Genomic DNA, 26,634 nt, shown 5'->3' with positions numbered 1-26,634 from the left:
TTCATGATAACAAAACAGACGTCCGGTCTCTATAAAGATATTTTTCACTTTAATACCAAAGACTAATAAATAAATAAAAGTATGTATAATAGCTATATAAGTCACACTTACCCTATGAATGTATTATATGCAAGTAGGAGTTTTTTTTCTTTTTTTCCTTTTTTTTCCCCTTTCCCTTTCCATATTAGTTATTTTTAAATCCGTTGTTGGACTGGTCAGGGGAAGAACTGGTTTAAAAAAAATATATATAATAATAATAATAATATTAACAATATTAATAATAAAAAACAAATATTGATAATCATAAAAAATTTGAAAAAACTAATATTTTTTATGAATAATAATAATAATAATAATAATAATAATAATAATAATAATAATACAAATAATGATAAACAATTAATAAATAAATTTGAAAGAGACAGAAGAGGAGAGCTAATAGAACAAAGTGGGAAGTAAAGAAGTATATAAAGATTGAATTATAATGTGGGAAAGTATTAATAAAATTTATACTAAATAGTTTTTTTTTCTATTGATTTATTTAATTTTTATTTATTTTTTTAAGTTATATTTAATATCAGACTTTTTTCCTCTTTTTCTCTTTTTTCCCCTTTTTTCTAACCTCTAGGTAGAGGTCAGATAGAGGTCTCTATTTAAATAAATGTGACCTAACCATTTTTATGGGTTTAAATGACACAAGATTACCGTATTATACAAAGGGTTCTGCTGACTTTACAAATAATTACCATTTATCGATTGACAATTAGACATATTTCAGCCAACTTAATGACAATGAGCCATTCTTTTCAATGACAAATATAAACCTTTGAAGATATCAAGACAAATGCTTTTCAGTGAGTCACAACTTAAGGCAACTTACACCAATTATTCATTGATTAGTTTTAATGCTTACATGAAACAACACTTTATGGTGTCATTCATAAAGCACACTTGCATAAATTAGTCAACATAGAACATTTAGTCAGTAGTTTCGCTGGATCATGGTACTGTATGTCATTGTACTTCTATAATAATCATGTAGGTGTGCTGTTGTAGAATGGAGGCCTTGGATGTGTAAGAGTTGAGGGAGCTGTCTAAATGTGTGCACAATAGAACAGACACTTACTGACGCTGCTCTGCCAAATTCCTTTCCGCCCAACCCAACCCTTCTTCCACCCCCCTGCACACAAACACCATATTACAACATGCTCCAAACGTCCTGACTTTTACACAGTTTAGGAGAGGGGTTCCAAAAACTGAGCTCTGAAAACCTGAAATACAACCTCTTTGGACATAACAATACCTGCCTTTGTGCATTGTTAGTTTCTGGAGGTTAAATTGTTAAATTCTGTCTCTCAGTGTGTTTTCAGCTTTAAGTGCTTGACAGATTTTTAGAAAATGTGGCCTGAAAGGTTGAAAACAATAATAATTAATTTAAAACAAATACCAATTACAGTTTTTTTCCCATCGTTTCACCACAAATTTCAGAACCCTGCTGTCAATTTTCAAAACTCTAAACTCAAAATTTATAACCATTGCCAAAATTGCACATTATTGCAAAACTCTTCATTTTTCAAATGCTTGGATACAATACACACAAGTCAAAGATACTTTGTTCATTAAAATCACCTCCATATAATACAGTTAAACAGCAAATTGATCCCGTTTCAAAATGCAACTCAAACATTACATTTGAAATAACTGGAAATTTATTTTAATGATGTAACTATTATCTGATATAAGCACTCAAAAGAATAAATAATAGTTGCACTATTTTTGATGCATGGAAACTGATGTGAAACATTACAAGTTTGGATGATGAAAGTCTCAGGATAAATCAAATGACATCAGTTACCACAGAAGATGACCCAACTGGACAACATTACCTATAGATTTCATTCTTATTCCATATACAATTAAAGTCAGAGTTATAAGCCCCCCTGAATTATTAGCCCCCTTGTTTATTTTTTCCCCGATTTCTGTTTAATGGAGAGAAGATGTTTTTCAACACATTTCTAAACATAATAGTTTTAATAACTCATTTCTAATAACTGATTTATTTCATATCTGCCATGATGACAGTAAATAACATTTGACTAGATATTTTTCAAGACACTTCTATACAGCTTAAAGTGACATTTAAAGGCTTAAGGTTGATGAGGTTAACTAGACAGGTTAGGGTAATGAGACAAGTTATTGTATAACAATGGTTTGTTCTTTGGTGGATGGATGGATGGATGGATGGATGGATGGATGGATGGATGGATGGATGGATGGATGGATAAATATAGCATAAAAAGGATAGCAAAACTAAAATTATATGTTTTTCTTTCTATTTATTTAATCAAGAAAACCTCAGAAAGACAGACGGTTTAAAATTCAATCCATTTGATACTGCAACATTTTTCCAGCCTCATAAATAATTTTGTAAGGATGTTTCAGTATTATTTATAATGCATTGACATCTTATTCAACAGGCTATGGTATGATTTTAATCAAGATTATTGTCGAAGAAGGTCATAACCTCTGAGTTGCAAGCCTACAGCTTTCTTTTTTGTGCTAAGTTAATTTTATGGCCTTATAATGTCTCTTGTTTAGTTTTAGTTATTCCTTATTTGAGCCTTGAATGTTTTAAAACCAAAGCGAGAGTGCTTAATAGTGTCATTATTTGAACACAGACCTTGTTTTATGGCCTTTACATAGCGCTCATTTGCTCGGTTTATGTAGCTTTTCATTTACTCAGTCTGAGTCACTCTCTTGTCAGTGTTTTGTGAGGTTGCTTCAAGTGAAGCATATCTTATCTTATCTTGCAGTAGTCCTCATTTTTGGCTAATTTCACACCCTGTCTCCTCAAATTCCTTCCAGCAAATCAGTATTCTGTGAGTCTTTAGGTCATTGAGTCTCATCATTTCACTTTTACAGACTGCATGCACCACAAATGCCAGATGTTTTGAAGAATGTTGGAGACCGGTAATCACTGACTTTAATAGTATTTTTATGGATGTCAATGCTACCAGTGCCCAACATTCTTTAAAATATCTTCTTTTATCTTTATCAGAAAAAAAAAACTGGTAAACGTTTCAAATTATTTGAGGGTAAATACGTTAAATAATAAGTAAATTTTTCTATACTCCACAGCATACAATAAAAAAAAAAAGGGAAAAAATAGGCTGATTAAAGACATTTTAATTCAGAATAATATAAAAATGTAAAATAAAAGAAAGAAAGAAAGAAAAAAAAGAAAGAAAGAAAGAAAGAAAGAACCTTTAATGAACTTTGTGTACTGAATCAGCAGCAACAATATATAAAAGGATATAAAAATGTTTGATCATTATTTTATCAATTCAATCCTTTTTTTCATCCATGTTGACATCTCTTGCAGTTTAAAAAATATTAAAGCGTGGGGTGGACATGAGCAGGATTTTTAAAGTGGCACGTCCACCCCTGTCCCCGCGAGAATTTACATCTTTGTGTAATTTTAACAATGTAGTATGTAATTTTCACCACAAGATGGCGCATATTCACAAGAAACAAAGCTGTAGTTTAATGAGACGCGACTGAGTATGAAATCATTACATACAAAAGATGAGCTAAAGTATTCAAAACGTATTATTATAATAAAGTTGTTTTTGTGATTGTGTGATTGCCGTGACCCACAGTACATGTCCTATGTTCAATTCAATTCAATTCAATTCAGCTTTATTTGTATAGCGCTTTTACAATGTAGATTGTGTCAAAGCAGCTTCACATAAATGGTCATAGTAATTGGAACAGTGTGGTTCAGGTTTTAGTGTTTAAGTTCAGTTCAGTTCAGTTTAGCTCAGTTCAGTGTGATTTAATCATTACTGAGAGTTCAAACACTATAGAGCAATTCATCGATGCGTAGCTCTACCAATCCTGAACCATGCAAGGCAGTGGCGACAGCGGAGAGGGAAAAAAAACTTCACCTGATGGGAGTGAAGAAAAAAAACCTTGAGGGAACCAGACTCAGTTGGGCACGACCATTTTAATTTCTCCGCTGGCCAAAAGTCTTGTGCAGAGCTTCATTCGCCGTGGTTTAGGCAGGAAGATGGCCTCAGCGAAGACTCGTCTGTCCCTGGAGCGTCGCTGGAATCAGACTCATGTTCTCAACTCCTCACGACCATCAGCGCAGCAGCAGCTCAGGATATGGCCTGGTCCCGGATATGGAATCCTTGTGTATTTGTATTTATATTTCTGCGTGCTGTTTGTGTTGCTCTGCAATAACACTTCCGAAATGCTAGCTGGCAGTAGGTTATGTTATGTTCCTCTGAGCTGAGTTTCTTTGCGGGTGTTTTATTTATTTCTGAATGCTACCTTAATGAAAAAGTAGCTAAAACTCCGTCATTCAGAGGCAGGAACCAGTGGATGTGCAGCAACTTTAATCATAAAGGAAAACACGAAACAAAAGTTTCCATTTGGAGCTCCTTCAATGGACTCAACACTTGTAAACACTCGCCCCTTCAGGGTCACACCCACACTCAATCACAGAACCACGGTGAGGGCTATGCGACCACGCGAAGGCTGACCATACGTGTGCGCTTGAAGCAGAAGTATAAATCAGCCTTTAATGAAAAATCGTAATGAGACTGCTGAAGCACGACCGCTGTTGCATAATAAAAACAGCCAAACTTTTATTATGCCACAGTTGACTTTTAATTTCTTCCAGCAGGGATTACTCTAGTTAGAAACTGTGCTGTTTTATCGTACTAAAATACATTTTAAGACTCTGTTATAATGCTGATCTGTGCAAGTGTAATACAACATATTCTATTTGGTTTTCTCTAAAAACAAACCAGATATTGAAGATGTTTAAAAACTGCTAATAATTCTTTGGATTTGAACGTTCTTTCAAAGATTCAGTTATTCATTTTCTTTTCGGCTTAGTCCCTTTATTAACCCAGGGTCGTCAACATGCAAACTCCACACAGAAACAATAACCAACCCAGCCGAGGCTCGAACCAGCGACCTTTATGCTGTGAGGTGACAGCACTACTGCGCCACTGCGTCACCTCTTTGAAAGATTAGTAATAACAAACATAAGTAAACAAAAATAAATAAATAAATAACACTGTTCTATTGGCTTTTGGATGATTTGATAAGAATTTTTTTAGGGATGTCCAGATCTAATCACGTGTTTGGTTCCAATTAAACTGACTGTGGCTGTGTCCAATTAAACTGACAAGTTTTTATTAAACTGACTGTGGCTGTGTCCAATTAAACAGACAAGTTTTATTGTCTGTTTAATAATCTTAAAGTCAATGAAACACTTCAGCAAAACTAAAAGAATAATAATAATAATAATCAAATGATTTCTGAGAATGTGTAAAAGGAATGATGACTGTCTGTACACTCATGAGCTCCTCCTGCACTCCACCCCAAAAATTGAGATTAATTGCGTCATGCATTAATCATGTCTAGAAAGTCAAATGGCACAACAGGTGAAAGTCTGCTCTGTTAAAGAATAACTACAGTCACACACAGAGTCAGAGGGAGTTTCAAGTACCAGTGTGTGTGTCTGCGGGGTGGAGTCTAAACCTCCCAAGGCTTCCCGAGCTCAGGAAGTCCAAGACAAAGCATTAGTTTAACCTGTTTTCTGTACTCAAGACTCCAATTCAACATTGATATATAAAGTCAGAGGCTGAAGCTCGGCCACGCCCGTACTGTAGACTTCAATGGCATGAGAACTCCACCGCGCCCAGAAGGACTTTATCCGAGCCCGACTGTCAGATACACTCAGTTTATGGTGGAGACCGGACACATCCAACTACTGCAGATCACATACCCACACACACACTCTCGCTTCAGGATGTATGAACGCGCGCACTTCGCTGCCTGTCTGCTTGCTTTGGTGAGTGTACTTTTGGAAGTTAAAGTTACTGTTGTTGTTGTTTTTTTGTCGCTTGTTGGTTATTTTAGGCCTATAACGTTACTTGAATTCTTATCGTGCTCTTACTGAAGTGTCTTGGTAACTTTAGTTTCCGTTAATATGCAAGTTATGTTGTTATTGGCGTGGTGAATTTGTCTTTATTGATCTCAAAATATGTTAACACTCGACAAAGTTTATATGCTTACTTGAGGATCAAAATTAATATTATTATTTTTATCTGGGAGAGAAAACCGTTTGTAAATAAATGCATTTTAATTTTGCAACCAAAATTATAGAGTATACGCTTATGACTTCTTCTGCTCTCATAATTATTCATTGTTTTATATTTATTTAGTTAGTAATGTTGACTAGTAATGATAGTTCTTTTGGTTAATTTCATGTGATCATATTTTATTATAGTCTATAACTGCATTCTATGGTAATTTAGTTGAAGTTTTCATGGTTTATTGTACGTACATATTCAGTGATGGGAAGACATTATAAATATATATTTCCCTTTCAAAATATACAAACACCTTTAAAACAAGTACCTGATTAAAATGTTTGTTTTTTATGTGAATGTCACACAATTTTAACTTCATGAAATGCACAAACTCATTGTGTAACATTAACTACTTCAGTCAGAAGTTGTTGCTATGTTTTATAGCATTAAGTTACTTGTCAGAAGTTGTTGTTACAATTTGTATCTTTATTTTTTTTAGTTTTAAACAATCACCTTGGCATATTTGCTGTAAAACAAATACTGTCAGAATAGCAGTGGTGGTCATATTTTACTGCAGTCAGTCAATGTAGTCCTGTGATAATTTGGTTGTCGCCATTGTTACATGAGATTTATTTTTACTTTTCTGCTTATAATAAGATAATAATTATATATGTGTTTTACTACTTTGGTTATTATAGGTGGGTTATTATACAGTTATGCAATATTGATTACAAAAGGTTGAAACTACTAAGATTTACAGTATGGAATAACTGTAAAAAAAATGTTTACTTATGTAGCATTATTCAGAGTGAAATTGATAATATAAATCAATAGATACAATTGGTTTGTAAAACTCAATAATGGCTATTTATTCGTTAATTTTTTCATTCATTCATTTTTTCATTCATTTTTTCATTCATTCATTCATTCATTCATTCATTCATTCATTCATTCATACATGAGAATGACAACACTATTTTTTTTTTTTTTTTTTTGTGCAAAAAAGTCACTGTACCTATAATTTGTGTGAAAAGGAACAAAAGTTGTTGGTATCATACCGCCCTGAAACTGCAGTCAAACCTATTATTAATATGTTTTTTACAGTCTCACAAAAATAGGGTGAAACACATATTTTCAATGAACCTGTGTTGCAACATTTTCTTACTTTCCTTTAGGGAAACATCTAAAACCATTTATTTAACTCCCATTTTTTGGCATGTGTGACTCTTTGATCCATATCAGATTTATGAAGACACAAATTACATTGACACCAATATTCAACAGAAGTACAGAACAATACATTTTCACTTATTTTCAAGTCAGCCTACAGGTTCTGCTGGACAGATTAGCTTAGTTTGGAGATAAGATGACGCTGATATGAGTACCTAAACCAAAACCCATCACATCAGACAGTGAAATGAGACACAATCCCAATTAGCTGTTTCTTTGTTTATGTTTCGTTGAGACTATAGCTTTATTCTCATTTATTAGTTATGTTTGTATTAGTCACATGTCTTTATTTACTGATGCCAGTGATTGTTTCAGTTATTATGGTTTGTTTGCCACACCTCAACAATAGGATTCTTTCATAGCGTTTAGCTGCTTAGGTATTAATGAATAACAAGCAAGAGGCATAAAAATAAGTATAACATTATAATATCACTTGGACTAAGAAAAATTATGTATGTGGGTAAAAGACTAGATGTCTTATTTGCTGTAAACTTCAAATTAAATACAAAAAAAATATTATACATAAATAATGTACTTTAAATGTTTTAAATAACATAAAAATACACAACTACAACATCATACTTATTCTAAACTGAGCTACTTAAAATGTATACAATTATAACAAATCATGCTGAAATTAATTACATTTTAAATTATTAAAATATATTACTGATTATTTATTATTAATTAAAATTATTAAACATTACTGACAAATGTGTAAAATCAAGTGGTTAAAAGGACAGCGAGAAAGTAAAGTAAAGGTTTAAAATGACAATTCGCTGACAGTGTGGAGCATAAATCACAAAATTTCCTCTTACAAAATCATTTTTTTTTTACCTAAAGACTTTATTGTTAAGAATACAGTGTTGTATATAATCTGGCAAGTTACATATGGACGTAGGCCTCTGTAAAAACCTCTGTCTTTATACCTCTCAAAATATGTGAACACTCGAAAAATAGTATGCATTTAGGGTTACTTCAGGGTTAAACTTATTATTTATATTATTTGAGAGAGAATGCCGTTCATAAATTAATATATTTTATTACTGGCAAAATGTATATGGACATATCCCTCTGTAAAAACCTTCATTATATAACCATAAATTAATAAAACTGTGTAGTTTGTTGTATGCACAGTAATAAATGCTGAAGTGGAGATTTATATGTTTTTAAATTTTATTTTTTAGAGAAAGCAGAAAAACAGAGCAAACTGAAAAGTCTAATAGCAGAAAATGTAGTTTGGCCTGCGTTGTTTTGCCTTCATTCATATTATTCATAAGCACATGCTAATAATTACATTACTAACATGTGCTCCATTACCAACAGGTTGTTTTGCTTAATCACACTGAAGAATGTGTTTATGTGAAACTTTGTCTCCCTCTCCTCAGGTGTTGTTTCAGAGGGCTGAGTCTTGTGACCCGAGGCCTGTGCTTGTGCAGGTTCCCAATACGGTGCCCGCAGGTTATTTCATCACTCAAGGTGCGGAAGAATGTTTGGTTTGTGATTTCACTGAGCCTTTTCCTCCCAATGGCAGGAAGCGACGTTCTGACTTTATGCAGACTAAGCATTTCCTTCAATTTATTTAGTTACCTAAAGGGGGATAGTGCACTTCCAGAAAGATTGGAGACCATTAACTTGAATATTATGTTTTTTTTTCTACTATGGAAGTAGCTGTGGGCGACACAGTGGCTCAGTGGTTAGCACTGTCACCTCACAGCAAGAAGGTCGCTGGTTCAAATCCCGGCTGGACCAGTTGGCATTTCTGTGTGTAGTTATGTTCTCCACGTGTTTGCGTGGGTTTCCTCAGGGTTCTCCGCTTTCCCCCTATCGTCCAAAGACATGTGCTATATATATACAGTGGGTGAATTGAATAAAATAAAATGGCCGTAGTATGGATGCGTCCCAGTACTGGATTGCAGCTGGAAAGGCATCCGCTGTGTAAAATATATGCTGGATAAGATGGCAGTTCATTCCGCTGTGGCAAGCCCTGATTAATGAAGGGATTAAGCCAAAGGAAAATGAATGAAGTAGCTGTTTTTTTTTTAACTCTTTATTTTCATTTTGAATATTGAAAAAACTTTCATACATTACATACAGTACTGCCTGAGTTCTTACAAAGAAATATACCATCAAAATTATTTTGGTAGTACTTACAGTGAATTCAACTTACTACAAAAAGGAACGCAAAACCCTACCACCCACCCCACCCATTTGACATTAATCAAAATATTTGTGGAAGGTTCATAAAAATAAAAGGCATATATGCATAACATTTACAATCATATATAGATCTGGCTGGGACAAAAATTTAAAATTGAGGCAAGGCGTACATGGACAATGAAACCAAAAGAGACATTATTAAAAAATTATAAAATAAATAATGAAATAAGATAAATAGATAAATTAAAATACAACAGTCTTGTAAGTCTATCAGTTCAGTCTATCTGCAAAAATAATATGAATGGTTCCCAAATCTTGTTTAAAATGGACAATTTGTCATTTAGTATGAATCTCAGTTCTTCTAAGTGTAACATATTTCCAAGTTCTCTAGCCCACATTTCAAAGGTGGGGACAGCATCAGATTTCCACATTTGTAAAATGAGTTTTTTTGCAAGACACATACAAAATAGAATTGCTTGTGTTTGGTTTCTACTGCAAGGACTGTACTCTGCTCCTAAAAGTCCAATACTAGGATCCATTTCCAGATTTGTTGAGTACACTTCAGAAAGAAATTTAAATATATTTTTCCAAAATGGTTGTAGTGAAGTAGCTGTTTGCGGGCAAATTTTATTGATATTATGAATAGAGCAAGAAGATATTTTGAAGAATGTGGGGATTTAAACTGTTTCTGGTCCCTGTTGACTTTCATAGTATCTATGTAAATGGAATCCTAAGCACTTTTTAAAAAATAAATTATTTTGTGTTGTCGAATAGAAAAAAAAAACATCAAAATGTATTTGTTTTGAAAAATACTTTCAGGCTTGTTTAACTAATGGTCAAATACATTTGTCTTTTTTACTCACATTCTTATTATTTGGGCACTATGAGTTTCTTTCCTCAGACAACACAAAATGGCCTTCAGATAAACACAAGCAGCATAAATATATAACAAAAGTTGCATGGAAATGAAAAGTCTATCAAAGATGATCAGTGAAAAACAGCTGAATTATATTTCTTGAGAAGGTTAAAATGGTACATTTGGTATTGTAGCAGCATTTTGCTTCAAACTGCTATCTCAGTAAGGGCTGACAAGGAGTGAGTCTGTTGTGAAACCTTTTTCATTATTAATTTTTATCACAACTTGACCCATCAAATCAGTTAAATAGCTTCAATTGCTAATCAGTAGCACCAGTCACCACATACGTACAAACCCACATTGGCTGAAAATTGTTTCATTTTCCTTTACTTGCCTCACTTACTACCTTAGCTGCCTTAAATCTTGATTTGCATTGAGAAAATAAAAGTCTTAATTTGCAAAATCAAAACAATAAAGCAAATGCTCAACATGAATAAAATACCAAAAAATTATCAAACGCAAGCTTAATAATAATCAAACCATCAAATTAACGTATTCAGTCCAAACATAATTAAGCAAAAAGTAATGGCTCTTTATTATGCTATTCATTGCTATTTTGCTATTTTATATATGTATTTTAGTTTTACCTTAATTTATGAAAATGAAACATATTTTAAGAAGCATTTCTAATAAAAAAAATTCCATATAAAATTTACCACCTTTTATTTAATTTTAGCCTCATTTAAAAAATGAATGAATAAGAAAGATTTTATTTTAAGGCAGATTATTTATTTGAACTTTATCTTAAAAGACAAAAATAGAACAAAATAGTCCTTAATAAATTAAGTTGAGATTAAAAATAAAGGCATTTATGGTCTCTGACAGCATTATCACCTATTTGCTAATAACAAGGTGATTATTTTTAAACTAATCACACTCTGCGGAATAATAACCTGGCCTTACTGTATTTTTCACAGTGACTCTCAATGGCTGTACGGCCATACCTGTGTCCTTCACATCCAGCGACCCTGACTTCACTGTAAATACAGATGGAAGCATTGTTACACTTCGCTCTTTGGTGATCTCAACAAAGAGGTTCTCTGTTCTGGTGCAGGACAACAGCGGCCTTGACTGGAGGGTGGAGATTATCTTGTCTTGTAAAAATGAGGTAAAACTACAACCTGCCTACAACCTGGCAACTCTAAACGATCTACCATAGATCAGCAGCATGAGAGATGTTTCTCTATGTTCTCTTTAGGATTCTCAAAAGTCGGGCAGTGTGGCTCAGAAGCGTGCTAAGAGGAGATGGAGACCGTTGCCTTTCAGCGTTGTTGAGAATGCCAGTCCTCCTTTTCCAAAGGACGTCGAGATGGTGAGAAAGTAAAATAAATTGGTCTAAAGTGACCATGCTAGTGTGTGCCAGGACCAAATGTGTTTGCACCGTAATTTCTGGAGCTTGATTGGGAATCATACTGGAGAGCTGAACAGTTTATTTGGTTATTTCAGTTATTTGAGTCACAAGACCATCATCGCAACTGCTAAGTTCATGTTTTCTTATCAGTCAAGCAGCTAGCATAAACATTTAAAACAGTTCAAGTATTTAAAACGAGTTCTGTGGAATGAAATTTGTTTCAGTATTTCACAAACAAATATAGCATTTTTTTTAAACAAACACAATCTGCTTTGCAGAGTCACTCGACTCGCAAACAAAAAGAAAGCACTTTGTCTGTTGACCAAAAACCCAAAGGTGTTAGCAAATGAACATATTGCATTTACATGTATAATTGAATTTATTCAGTGATGCACTGGCGCAGTAGGTAGTGCTGTCGCCTCACAGCAAGAAGGTCGCTGGTTCAAGCCTCGGCTGGATCAGTTCGGTTTCTGTGTGGAGTTTACATGTTCTCCCTGTATTCGCGTGGGTTTCCTCCAGATGTCCAAAAGACCAAAGTCCAAAGACATGCGCTTCAGGTGAAATGGGTAAGCTAAATTCTCCATAGTGTATGGGTGTGAGTGAGTGTGTATGGATGTTTCCCAGAGATGGGTTGCAGCTCGAAGGCCATCCGCTGCGTAAAACATATGCTGGTAAAGTCGGCAGTTCATTTCGCTGTGGCGACCGCGGATTAATAAAAGGACTAAGCCAAAAAGAAAATGAATGAATGAATGAATGAATGAATATAATTTATTCATTCATTTTTCTTCAGCTTTGTTCCTTCATTCATCTGGGGTCCCCAGCGGAATAAGCCACCAACTTCTCCAGCATATGTGTTACACAATGGCTGCCCTTCCAGCTGCAACCCAGCACTGGGAAACATCCATGCACACTCATTCACACTCATACGTACACTACGGCCAGTTTAGTTTATTCAATTTACCTATACCCGCATGTCTTTGGACTGTGGAGGAAACCCACGCCAACATGGGGAGAACATGCAAACTCCACACAAAAATGCCAACTGACCCTGCCGGGCTCGAGTGGTCTGAAGATCCTACAATGTCTACAATGTAATGCCTTACATTTTTTAGTTGAATCAAATTACCTTTTTTTTTCATCTTTTCCTCAATCAAACTGGAAAAAAATAAGTTAAACTTCCCTGTAGGAACAGGACGTCAACATGACGTCACATTGACGTTGTACCCCAACGTACCCCAACGTTGTGGGGACATTGGATTTTGTTTAGGAATGAAATAAGGGTTGACGTCAGTAGCCAACGTCAGGCGGATGCCAATGTCCAACCTAAAACATGACATCCATCAGACGTTGGATTTTGGTCAATTTTGCAACACAACTGACAGTCAACCAAATACCAATGTAAATTGACGTTGTTATTGGACGTCATAATAAGGTTGTCCTTAGACGTTGACTAGACAATTTTGGTCACCTGATGTCATGACCTTAATCTAACCTACAGTAATATTAATGTCTTATGATGTTTTGTGCCTGCTGGATTTGCATAAACCTGATGAACTTATTCAAATAAGTTACAGCAACATAAAAAACATTTGTTGACTTGACTTTTTTATTATATTTTTTAAAGTGTAGCCATTTCAATGCATCTTCAAAGGGCTCTACATGATCCCAGCCAAGGAATAAATTAGGATATTATATTTATATTTATATTTTATGTTCTTAAAAATACATAATTTTAAATACAAAATCTGGCATCCCAGAGCTAGTTCCAGACAAGCATTTGTGGTTAAAAAGTACATACATGAAAAAATTGTTTCACTAAGCAATTTTAAAGTAATTCGAAGCTGCACTGATATTGCATTTTATTTTGTATTGTATTGTATAAGTTCAATCCACTGAACACCATGTTAGTCCACTCTATGGACAAAGATATGTAGGGCTCTATCATACACCCGGCGCAATGTGGCGCAAGGCCCGGCGCAATAGTTTTTTGCTACTTTAAGCTCGGCGCAAGAGTCATTTTGAGGTGTTGCACCACACTGTTTAAATAGCAAATGAATTTGCGCTCAAATGTGCACCCATAGGCGTTCTGGTCCATAAAAGGAGGTGTGTTTTGGAGCGTTGCTATTTTGAGAAACTGTAAATAGTCTGTTCTTTAGACCAGAACAAAGTCGGTCTATTGTCTGGTGCAAAGTGCGCCTGGCTTACACACTACACACAAGATGTAGAGCAATACGCAAATATCCTTACATATGAAAAAGGTATAATATATTAGGATATATATAATAAGGATATATATATAGGATATAAATATAAATGATTAAAATATTACAAAACATATTAATTTCTAGCCTACATGAATTTTAAAACCACTGCCTTACTTTCTTCATCTCGGGAGGCTTTTTCAGTTCATTCAATTTGCTTTTGTATAATGTTATTATTATTAGCAGTATTATTTATTATATCTATATTTATATTTGTTTTATTAAAAACAAGCTTAGATTTGTCCACCTGTCAGGTTTTAGACCATATGGGGCGTAGCAGGTGTATTTGGAAATAACTCAATATTTTAACCACACTTTGTTATTATTGTTCATTTATTCGTTTGCTGGAAATTAGAACTGAATTTAGAAAAAGTTTTGAAACAAATCTTTGCGCTTAACAAACAAAATTAATTATTTATAGTCTAATTGATGTCTGTGCGGTAAGGTTTCCCTATCCACGAGAGCCAAAGCGAAAGTGAACTTACTTTACGTCATGTTAATAGCAATGCGCTTATGGCGCAACGCAGCTGGCTCTTAAAGGTAATGGGAGATGAGACTCTGATTGGTTTATTTTCAAAACACACCTATAATTCATTAAGAAAGTAAACTTAACCTTTTTAAACTATGCACCACAGCGCAAAGCGGATTTTCCCATCCTTAAATTAGCAAAAATGCGTTCTGACACACCCTGAAAGCGTTTGCGCCCTGCGTTTTGCGCTCTGCGCATGGACCGTCAAAATAGAGCCCGTAATGTTAATGCAATGTTTTCCTTCAATACTGCCATTTTTTTTTCAACCGAAGAAAGATGGAAGTGAACATCTTGAATGACACACTCATCCTAAATCACAGGTGTCCAAACTCGGTTATGGAGGGCCGGTGTTCAGGAGAATTTAGTTCCAACCCTAATCAAACACACCTGAACAGATAATCAAGCACTAAAGCTGCGGTCACACTGGGCTTTTCCCCCCATAGACTTCCATTCATACGCAGGCGAATGCATTAGACAGGAAACGCAGGGTCATGTGTCAAGTTTTGCAGGTTGCTGTGGTGCAACGTTCAAGCTTGGTGAACTCTGACCTGCGAAATCGCATCACTTGACTGCGTGAGACCAATCAAGGGTCAAAACATGACATCTCTGGACAGAAATTTAAAACATGGAGCCATTGCTCGCTTTTTTAAATGTCTAATAAACTTGTTTAATCCCACCCCTTTTCACAGCGCCGCATGACAGAAATTCGCATTATCAAACTCTAGTGTGACCGCAGCTTTACTAGATATATTAGAAACTTCCTGGCAGGTGTGTTGAAGCAAGTTGGAGATAAACTCTCCAGGACACCGGCCCTCCAGGATGCCCTAAACCCCTGCCCTAAATGATTAGGAAATATTCATTCTGGAAGCAAACTAATCCTTTAACACAATTGTGTGGTCTCTCATCAGATTGCATCAGATTCATCTGTAAATTACACCGTTCATTATGTGATCAGTGGGCAAGGTGTCACTGAAGAACCCATAGGCCTGTTCCAGCTGGACCAGAAGACTGGGATGGTGAGAGTCACCGGTCCCGTCGATCGTGAAAAGAACCCAGAGTTCAATGTGAGTCAAAATGTTACAGGCTTTCAAGTGTTTTCGATTGTGATTATTGCGTCAGTGCTGAATGTTTTTATTTTTCTCTTGCTGTAGTTTATAGCTCGTGCGTTTGACCAAAACAACAGAGAGGTTGATCAATTCCTGCCCATCACTGTGATGGTGGAGGATGTGAATGACAATGCCCCTGAATTTACAGGCAATCGTTTCTTTACTGTGGAGGAACGGTGCAGGGCAGGTAAGAACTTTTTTTTTTACGTCAAGTCACCAACATCAGATAATAATAACAAGAAATCATTTTAGAAATTGTTTAATTGTATATGTATATTTTATTTAACCACTTAATCTCTGCGGACCCGGTACTGGGTCCGCGACGTCATCGACTTTTGCTTTAAGACTAGCAATGCACCAGAACCCCGTAAGTGGTTTCGTTTGAAAGTGTAGAATCTATATTTTATGCACATATGCATCACTTTGGTTTTTATTCTACTGTACAAAAGTTATTTAAACTTAAATACACAGTATTTTGGATACCCGAGCTAGGTATTTTACATTGGTTCATTTACATATTTTTCATATGACACATGTACAAGTTATAGCTCAAATGAAAGCTCTTACCGGTGCTCATACGGTTCTAGCATTCTTTTTACTGAATTATATTCACATATCAAACAGTTGTTGAATGAATCGCAGTGTTTCCATGGCGCAGAAGTGAAAACAATACATTTATGATCACTAAGCAGCCCTAGATAGCACAGACAGCTGTCATCTCTTACCTTATGCTGTGTGCTTCAGGGCATTCCATTCTGTATTTGAGGTGATGTGCATAAGTAATCCTTTTATATGTCTGACTTGGTCCAAACACAGTGAATTATGTTTGATCAAACAAAAAAATAGTGAATTATGAAAACAATGATCGGTCCCTGTGGCTTGTATAGCACCTCTCATCAGTTGGTATACAATAACTTTTGCATAGATTATGATAGAGACATTTTTCTTTTTTTCCTATGATTACAGACATGTGCAGGAACTAACAAAATTAATTACAGCATGCTAGACCACACAGTACCTAAAAGGTACACTTTCAAATTTGAGTTCATAAAAAAAAAAAAAAAAAAAATACAAAAAGCGCTTCTTTTTTTAGGTGTTTATTATAACAGAGACAACATATACAGTTATTTTAAAAACTTTCAATAGTGTTTTATGAAAATTCAAAGGGTTTTCTTTAAAATGATACAAAATTTTCGCATTTACACCTCTGCATATGGATTTGGGAAGCTTTTAAATTTGGGTAGGCAAAATCCAGGTGGAAATCTCAAAATAGCAGCAGAGTTTAGCTGGTTAAACTGTTTTTACTTGAATTTCTATAAGATAATTTTGTGATAATGAAGTAATATTTTTTTTTTCTTCACATTTGTTTGAGATTTATTAACAGACTTTGTGAGATTTACTAGATTCGACTAAGGTCTTGATTCATATCTAAAAAAATCTGATAATACTGAAACAAATCTGGATATGCTGACAGTGCTGACATATGCTGTATTTATTGAGCATGCTTGTTTATTTTTTTTTATATTTTCAGGTACTCGTGTAGGACAAGTGAACGCCACAGATAGAGATCAACCGAAAACCCCTCATTCCTTGATCAAATATATTCTTCTGAATGCCACCGACATGTTCTCCATTGATCAGTCGACTGGAATAATAACGGCTAAATCCAACACCCTAGACAGAGAGGTATTTATTTCTCTGTTCGGTATCTTTATTTCCCTGTTTGTCCTTTTGTCTACAATGCCTCTCTATGTTGTGTTTGTATATCTAGTTCAGTCTGGGAATAATATAAATGCTAACGTTTTTTTTATGTTCCTCCCTCTCAGGCTCAGGACAAAGTCTTTGTTGGCGTAGAGATCAGAGATATGGGCGGCGCTCCTAATGGGCTCTTCAATAGAGGAACTGCTGTGATCAGTCTCACGGATGTCAATGATAACCCTCCCACCTTTAAAGAGAAGTTGGTAGGGCTCTTTTATTGTCTATACTGTACATGCAGTATAACAAAACAAGCAAACTACTCAACAAATCAGGACTAATAATGCTCTATATAGCTGTCATTGTGAGACTTTTTTTGTTATATATTATACATTTTTTGTGCAGGTACATACAGATGGTAACAGTTCAATGACTTTCCTCTGCTGCAGTTCCATCTGCCGCTTGAAAAAGCTTATTTATTGTCTGTCTTAGTCCTATCACCCATCTCTCTATATTCATTTATTTTTTATTTGTCTATTTATTTATTTATTTATTTTTTCATTTGTTTATGCCTGTACTTTCATTTTAGTTGTCTTTTCTTTAGTTTTAATTTCCAAAATGAATCCTCTTTGCACTTAAAAAATTTACAATCCTAATAAAGCTTGTTAACAAGTTTTTAACGATTTATGAAGGAATTATAATGCTTTGATTCTGTATTTCATCTTCATTTACAAGTATCAGGGTATTTACAGCTACCATATATTTATATATGTGCGTTCGCATCCCGTCCCTTTGTGGCCCCTGGTGACATTGTCGCAAACTGCTATTACGATTAAAAACATTTTACTGATCCCTTTGTCCCACAGTGGCGTCACACGCGGCAGTAGTGTTTATTTTGAGCTGCACTCACTGTAACAAGATATTTATTTAACCTGATTCACAATGTTAAGCTTGTAGTAATTTTTTTTTTCTCATTTGAAAGGTATTGGTAGATTTTTAGCGCAATTTATTGTAATGTTTTTGTTTTTTCTCAATTAGTCAAAATGGTATTTTCTGGTGAAAACTCTTATTTGGGTCAATCTTTCAAAACTGAATTTCTGTCCAGTTTTCACAATGCACAACACTCGTAATGCTGTGTTCACACCAGCTGTGGAACACGCGGATAAATCACGCTAATCATGCGTAAATAGATGCGTGAACACTTTGAGTTTACTCGCTTCATTCGCGCGTTAAATTCACTAACAAAAACAGACATGGATTCACGTGATAGGCTGAGTTTCTGTCTGCCGGGTGACACTAGTTTCGTTGCTAAATTGCTAACATGTATTGTATTGAGACAATAACTGTGTTTATGTGCCTTATGAAGGCTGAAAAACAGCATCGATTTGCTTGGCGCCGTGTCTGAGTCCACTAGATCCTTTCAGAGGTGTACCCAGCTCTGTGAGCTCATAAACTCCTGCAGTAACTGAACCTGGATGATGGAGGCTTTCAGTGGTGCCTGACCCGAGCCCAGTTTGATGATCTGTTGTCGGTGTAGGCAGGAGGATTTTCCCCCGTGACACCAACAACAGCCGCCACGTCATAATCTCACCCCCACAAGAGCAAGCTCCTGATTGGTTAACACGGCTCAAATGTCCCCTGAAGTTCAGATTTTTGAACGGGAGCATTTCGTGCAAAACGCGATACACACAGTAATCACGCAAAACGCTCAACTCTCACCTGTTCATTAGCGCCACATCGTTTTCATTTGCGCGTATCGCACCGCAGGATGTCTGTTCGCATCTTTGCATTGACTAGACATGTAAAACACTCTCACTTGACGCTTCTTCCGTGTCTGGTGTGAACGCAGCATCAAGATGACCATTCTGCTAAGAGTTTTAAACAGAGAAGTTAAAGCTAAGAAATTTTAAACAGAGATGACGACAATGAGGGAAAATTTATGGACTCCAGATTTAGCACACCTGATAGAAAGTTTGCTATCAAACTTGCTAACAACACATTTGGTGTCAGCAATTTAGAGAATTAACCACTTTTGTGTTATTTATTTTTTAAACAGTACAAGGGCACAATCAAGGAGAACCTAGCAAATGTGCTCGTTACCAGAATCCCAGTGGAGGATAAGGACTTGGTGAACACTCCCAACTGGAAGGCGGTGTATGAGGTCACTAAAGGGAACGAGAATGGAAACTTCAGGATGGAAACAGACCCCAAAACCAACGAGGGGCTTCTATATGTCGTAAAGGTAAATATAGTTTAAAATCATTCAAATGAGTCTCTAGAGCAAAGTTGGCCCACTGTAGCCTTTGATTTGGCCCACCATCCCATCTGAGAAGAGAGAGAAAATGATGAAGAGGTGAATGCCTTTAAAAAAGATCGTCATTTCTAATTTGACGAAACCTTATTTTGTTTATTTGTTTTATTGCTGAGCTACAAAGAAGCATGTTTCAATTAAATGTTGTAAATGTATCCAATTTTAAAAAAAATGTAAATAATGTCACATGAAGGTTAGAGGAATATGCAGAAGACATCAGCGAGCAAATCAAGGCAAAAAAACTAGTGTAAATCCATTCTGTTATAAATGAGATTGTTTTTGTTTTTACTAAAATAAGTTCATTATAAAATGTTTAAAACATGCTGTATTAGTTCAAATAAAGCAATGTTTTCTAGTTATTTCTCATCAATATTAAATAAATTGGGAAATTACCAATGGCAACTATATTTAACTTTAGCCCACTAACCTCAGTCAAGTTTGGTTTTTGGCCTTTCATAAGAAAAAGTTTGGGTACCCTTGCTCTAGAGGAAGCTAGCATTTGGTGTTATCTGAAAATAAGTTTTTTTGGCAAGAAGTAAAGTGCAGATGTTCTTGATGAGTCTGTTTTTATGCAGAATTTGCACTTTCATGAAGGTCATAGTGATTATCTTGAGAGCTCTCGTTTGCTCTCTCACAGGGTTGTGTTGGTTTTATTTATAGCCGCGTTCCAGGGTTAGCTCACCATTTCAGAACTGTGCGTGAAAATGCTTGTCTGTTGGATATGTGTGTGCGGTGCTGCCACACCCTTTTATACAAAGCACACCCAGCTGGCAGGCAAACACAGGTTCTGCTCCTCAAGGTGAATTCATGAAAGCATAACTGTTGGAAGAGAAAATGCATGTATTTTGAAATGTGACATTAAGTAGTGGATGTCTTCACTGCACTTAGTTGCACCTATAGAGTACATTGATTACATCCTACTTTTATAGCAGTAGTGATTTAATAAGCTTTATGGAAAAAAGTGTTTTATGTTTTATATTGATTATTTTTCTGATTAGGGTTTTACTTTAACTTTTAATTTAAGTTTTAAACTGTTTAAACACTAGAACTGCTGAGGCAGTCATTTTGATCATCTTTCTGGGGCGAAGCAGTGGCGCAGTAGTTAGTGCAGTCGACTCACAGCAAGAAGATTGCTTGGGTCGCTGGTTCGAGCCTCGGCTCAGTTGGCGCTTGCTTGGGGAGTTTGCTTGTTCTCCCTGCGTTCGCATGGGTTTCCTCCGGTTTCCCCCACAGTCCAAAAACATGCGGTACAGGTGAATTGGGTTGGCTAAATTGTCCGTAGTGTATGAGTGTGTTTGTGAATGTGTGTGTGGAGGTTTGCCAGAGATGGGTTGCTGCTGGAAGGCATCTGCTGCGTAAAAACTTGCTGGATAAGTTAGCGGTTCATTCCGCTGTGCCAACCCCGGATTAATAAAGGGACTAAGCCAACAAGAAAATGAATGAATGAAAAAAATGAGCGTTTATACCTTGAATGGCCATGACGGTCCAATTTTAGCATTCGTTACTTTTCACATGCTTTTGAATATGTCTCTGTTGACCAGCAATGTTCTGCTAACAAAATCCTAAAATCCAAATCTGATGGCAGAAGCATACCTTTACTTCAGACATAACTTTCGAACTTAAAAAAACTATTTGCTGTGGTGAAAAAAACTTTGATTAGTAGTCGTTCCAGTGTTAATATGTGAACCAAACCAATCATTTACAGTTATGATTTACAATTTTGTGTCAGAGTAATTATATGTGTATATATACACAGTTGAAGTCAGAGTTATTAGCCCCCCTAAATTATTTTCCCCTTGATTTTTTTTCTGCCCATTTTCTGTTTAACGGTGAGAAGATTTTTTCAACACATTTCTAAACATAATAGTTTTAATAACTCATTTCTAATTACTGATTTATTTTATTTTTGCCATGATGACAGTAAATAATATTTTACTAGATATTTTTCAAGACACTTCTATACAGATTAAAGTGACATTTAAAGGCTTAACTAGGCAGGTTAGGGTAATTAGGCAAGTTATTGTATAATGATGGTTTGTGATCAATGACTGTCAGAAAAAAATATCTTAAAGGGGCTAATAATTTTGTCCTTAAAAGTTTTTATTTATTTATTATTATTATTATTATTTGCTAGAGTAAAAAAAAGTTTTATTTTAGCAAAAATCAATCAAATAAGACTTTATCCGGAAGAAAAAACATATTATCAGACATACTGTGAATTTCCTTGCTCTGTTAAACATCATTTGGAAATATATATATATATATATATATATATATATATATATATATATATATATATATATATATATATATATATATATATATATATAAAATCACACTTAGGATTAATATAATAACATTACGGGCAACATGATGGCTCAGTGGTTAGCACTGTCACCTCACAGTTAGAAGGTCGCTGGTTCGACTTCTGGCTGGGTCAGTTTCTGTGTGGAATTTGCATAATCTCCCCATGTTTGCGTGGGTTTCCTCCAGGAGCTCTGGATTCCATCAAAGTCCAAAGAAATGTGCTATAGGTGAATTGAATAAACTAAATTGGCCATGGTATATGTGTGTAAATGTGAAAGTGTATGGGTGTTTCCCAGTACTAGGATACAGCTGGAAGAGCACCCGCTGCCTAAAACATATGCTGGATAAATTGGCGGTTCATTCCGTTGTGGCGACCCCTGATGAATAAAGAAACTAAGCCAAAGGAAATCTAATGGCTGAATGAATAATAACATTACATTCAAAATATTATATGGATTTTATAAAAAATGTATATAGATTTTATATAGTTATATTATGTAAACTACTGCAACTTCCAAATAAACATATTATAATTTTTAAAAATTAAATATCAAATAGGGTGCCATGTTGTTAGACATTTTAGATGTTTATATTAATTTTTAAACAACACAATGGCCATGTTTTAATGGCAGAAATATAAATGCGTTTGTCACACTGTTCTCGAATGTTTGTTTAGTGCGTTCTTGTTCCGCTTCATGTCAGGGGGCTGATAAGCCTGTCTGGCTTTATTTTGTAATAGCATCTGTTTAGACGTACATTATAGCTTACTGTACATATAGATTTACTGTAGGAATATGGAAATCAGACAAAATTACGAACTTACAAGACAGATAAGAAAGATGAAGTGAAATGTTTAATAAGCCTAAACAAAATGTGTCAAAATGAAGCGTAAAACATGTTTAAAAAAAGACAAAATAAAAGATAATGGGTACAGCTTTTGGAAGCAATTTAAAAGGATGTTTTGTGTACAGCAGATGAGAATGTTCTCAGTGTTTTTCTTCTGCTCTGCTTCTAGGGATTGGATTTTGAGAAAACCCCAGTAATGAATCTGGAAGTAACTGCCCGTAATGAGGCTCCTCTGGTCGGAACGGATGCCAAATGGCAGTCGGTGCCACTCCAGCTCAATGTGGAAGATGTAGATGAAGGACCAGAGTTCAACCCTAACATTATGTATCTCAAAGTCAAGGAGAACCTTCCGAATGGGACCGTCATTGGAACCTATAAAGCTCTGGACCCAGAGACCAAGAACAGCAATGGAATAAAGTATGTTTCTTTGATGATATAGACGTTTTTTCATGTTTAACTAAACAATTGTTTTTAAAGTTCCACCATATGCATTCAAATAGGCTTGAATCTTTCTTATCTAGCTCTGACTAGCTCTTTTGAAAGAATGCGCTTCCATAGAATTGAATCAAAAAAACTTAAATGTACAGGCTTTTGAGGCTGATTAGTGGACTAAACATTTCCTGTAATGTTTCTAGAACAGTGGTTCTCAAGCTGTAGTATGTGTACCACTAGTGGTATGGGGGCTTACTTCTAGTGATATGCGGAGGAACCAAATATGACATATGTACATGCTACATATATATTTAAAAATGTATAAAAAATATTTATATATGAATATGATGACATATAGCCTATATTTCCAGGGGTTCATACTTTACATTTCAGTACAGGTGGGTTTTTTTTAAAGAACAGTAACCTATAATTTTTAACTTTTAAAAGCACATTTTATTTTAAATGTTAGCATTTTAATTTACTTATTTTTTATTAATTAATTTATTTTACATATAAGCAAAGTACAGGGTTAACATCCAAACAATTTATATTGTTTAAAGTGGCTGACAATAATATTCTTAATAATAGGAATTAATCTGCCTCATTTTTGAATTGTACAGAGCTGTAGCTGCTTTACTGGGTCTACTACACTACTGTATTTCAAAACTGCGGTGGTACTTGGAAAGACAATTGTTTTTTTCTGTGGTGTTACTTGATGAAAAAGGTTTGAGAACCACTGCTCTAGAACTTTTATTGCATCTAGTAGTTTAGGTTTGGGCAACATGGCCAAAAAATATAATGTGTAAAGTATTATCTCTATTTCTATTGAGGTTTAAAGGCAGATTTTTGCTCCTGAGTAAAAGTTGTAGTAATCCGATTGTTAATTTAATTTAATTACAGTAAGGTTCCAGTTAGTTCATTGGTTAATGAACTGTATTTTCTAACATGAGAATAAACAAAAGCATTATTAAAATTTGTAGTTGTGCTTATTAACTTTAAAGCACTGTAAGTTAACACAGACTAACATCGAATAACTGTATTTTTACAGTTATATATTAACAAAGTCCCTTCAAAGCATGTCATTTCACTCGGCGGCCATCTTTGAAACGCCTCTCAGGCAGTATGCTCAAGCATTCTGTTTGAATAGGGAAACATTAAATTCTCCAAAAATCCTTGCCAAGCTTACGATTACATTACATATTAAGAATCATCAATAAAATTAAAAAACAACTGTCTATTTAGAGTCATTTCTGAACATTTGAATCACACAAAATCTCCAGACACTGATGTAAGCCCCTCCCTGGAGAATCGTCAGTCTGTAACGATCGATGATTGGCTCATGTACTAGTGGGCGGGTCTTCATTCGCCACATTGACCGTTAGACTTTTCCACAAACTATACGATTGACATGTCTTGTGTATTCTATATTCTTTGGTATTAACTAATGTTAACAAAGAGAAATTAAATTAAATTAAGTTAAATTAAATTAAATTAAATTAAATTAAATTAAATTAAATTAAATTAAATTAAATTAAATTAAATTAAATTAAATTAAATTAAATTAAATTAAATTTTCCAGACCTACTGAACTCCCATGTATGTATATAGGCACCTGTAAAGCCCTATTTGTGTTTGTGAGCCGAACTGTACCTTTTTGTTTGTTTTTTTTTGTTACTTGTTTAACTGTTGTTGTCATTGAATCATCATTATTTTGCAAGGATGTTATTTTAGTTATTTATTATTATTTGTTTATATCTATATAAAAGCAAAAACTTAATAAAAAAAATATATACTAAACAAAGAGAAATAAGTACAGTAATATAAGATTTGTTCATAGTTTTTAAATTAGTAAATAACTACCTTATTGTAAAGTGTTAGCAGTATTTTAAACAAATTGTTATTGTCAAAACATGACAAAAACATTGCAGATTTCACAAATTTGATTTTAGGTACAATGTTAAAAATGATAAATGTTTTAAAATGTGCATTTAGACAGGTTTTAGTCATGTGACCATGAGGATGCTATGAAGATGTACATTTGGTACAATAAAATATGTGGTAAAATGTGTGGTATGACAATGTAATTACACATGACAAATCTTTATACCATATTTTGAGTGCACTTTCTTATTTTTTGTTTGTAAGGTACTATAAGTTGACTGACCCAGGCAATTGGATCACTGTGGTGGAGAGCACTGGAGAACTGAAAGTAGCCAATACTATAGACAGAGAATCCTCTTTGGTTCATAACGACACCTACAACATCACCATAAAAGCAGTGGATGAGAGTGAGTCTGATTTAATGTCTCGTAAGCAAATTCATCGTAATGATCCCTCGCATACCACACACCTACTATATGCAGCACTGAAATGTTTTGTGTATTTGCGAGCACACACTGTTCTCTTTTGTTCTGTGAATGTGTGTGTGTGTGTGTGTGTGTGTTTTCTCTGGCTGTTAATAAAAGACCATTCGATAGGGTGTGGTTGAGAGGGAATCACTTAAGGCAGATTTCATAAGGAGTTTGTGGTTTGATGTATCATGTCTTTCTGATGACGATCAACATGTACCTGATACTACATGTTCTCAATTCACTGAATGTCGTTAAATGGCATTCCAGAGCTGGAAATCGTCTGTCTCTCTTGAACTTTAACTCTTAAAGTGTGTATTGCTTGTCTCTAGATATCATCTGGTTGCTGTTTTCAGGGTATCCTCAGCGTCTTTATAAGTCTTAAAATGTCTTAAACCTCAAAAGCTAAATTTTAGGCCTTAAAAAGTCTAAAATCTACTAAAATGTTGTGTTGTAGGTCCTGAATCTTTTTAACAGGTCTTAATTTTCCTTTCTTTATGTATAACTGGCCATTAAACTGGCCATTAACTCCCATACAATCTCAATAAACCTTTTAACTTTTTAATTACTTTTCTAACAGTGACATTTGTTTTAAAGTTCTCTATTCATTTACTGCTGCGGATACTGATCTGACCTATATTTTTTATTATTAAATTATTTTTATTGTAGACTGAAGTAATAGGTTATTGTGTTTGTGTATGGGTATATTTAAAAACTACTTAAAATTATATAAACAAAAATTATTATTATTGTATTGTTAAATGTTTTTTTAATCAGTTTTTGATAGGGTAAGTGAAAATCTTTTTTAACTGGGATGTTCGGAAAAAAATCTTTAGCATTTAGCCCTGTGTAAGTCTGAAATTTCATTTATAATGGTCTTAAAGATGTCTCAAAAATTCTTACATTTAACTTTGTGAAACCTGCAGAAACCCTGCATTTTGTTTATATCGTTCACTGCTATAATGTTCATTTATGAAACATATAGTTGTAGTTACTATAGGTGGGTTTCCATCATCTTGAATGAATGCACAT

At 34.6% G+C, this 26,634-nt stretch overlaps 3 protein-coding genes across 4 annotated transcripts in view; 2 read left to right on the top strand and 1 right to left on the bottom strand.

The window, feature by feature from the left end:
• dsg2.2 (desmoglein 2, tandem duplicate 2) overlaps positions 1–26,634 on the bottom strand; it is a 713,230-nt gene that overhangs the window by 78,184 nt on the left and 608,412 nt on the right. The gene's annotated exons all lie outside the window — the stretch shown is intronic.
• Positions 1–26,634, top strand: part of usp24 (ubiquitin specific peptidase 24) — a 746,345-nt gene that overhangs the window by 283,838 nt on the left and 435,873 nt on the right. The gene's annotated exons all lie outside the window — the stretch shown is intronic.
• dsc2l (desmocollin 2 like) overlaps positions 5,541–26,634 on the top strand; it is a 29,977-nt gene continuing 8,883 nt past the window's right edge. Inside the window, 11 exon segments of one of the 2 annotated variants that reach the window (NM_001287083.1) lie at positions 5,541–5,869; positions 8,729–8,819; positions 11,334–11,524; positions 11,615–11,728; positions 15,466–15,621; positions 15,709–15,850; positions 17,195–17,349; positions 17,490–17,624; positions 19,415–19,600; positions 22,992–23,239; positions 25,400–25,542. In NM_001287083.1, the coding sequence (NP_001274012.1) occupies positions 5,699–5,869; positions 8,729–8,819; positions 11,334–11,524; positions 11,615–11,728; positions 15,466–15,621; positions 15,709–15,850; positions 17,195–17,349; positions 17,490–17,624; positions 19,415–19,600; positions 22,992–23,239; positions 25,400–25,542 (1,732 nt within the window). In that variant the 5' untranslated portion in view covers positions 5,541–5,698. 2 annotated transcript variants of the gene reach the window in all.

This window comes from Danio rerio, chromosome 20 (assembly GCF_049306965.1).
Source record: "Danio rerio strain Tuebingen ecotype United States chromosome 20, GRCz12tu, whole genome shotgun sequence".
Classification (NCBI taxonomy): Eukaryota; Metazoa; Chordata; class Actinopteri; order Cypriniformes; family Danionidae; genus Danio; species Danio rerio.
The sequence above is the reverse complement of the archived record's forward strand: the minus strand, read 5'-3'. Positions and strand labels throughout refer to the sequence as shown.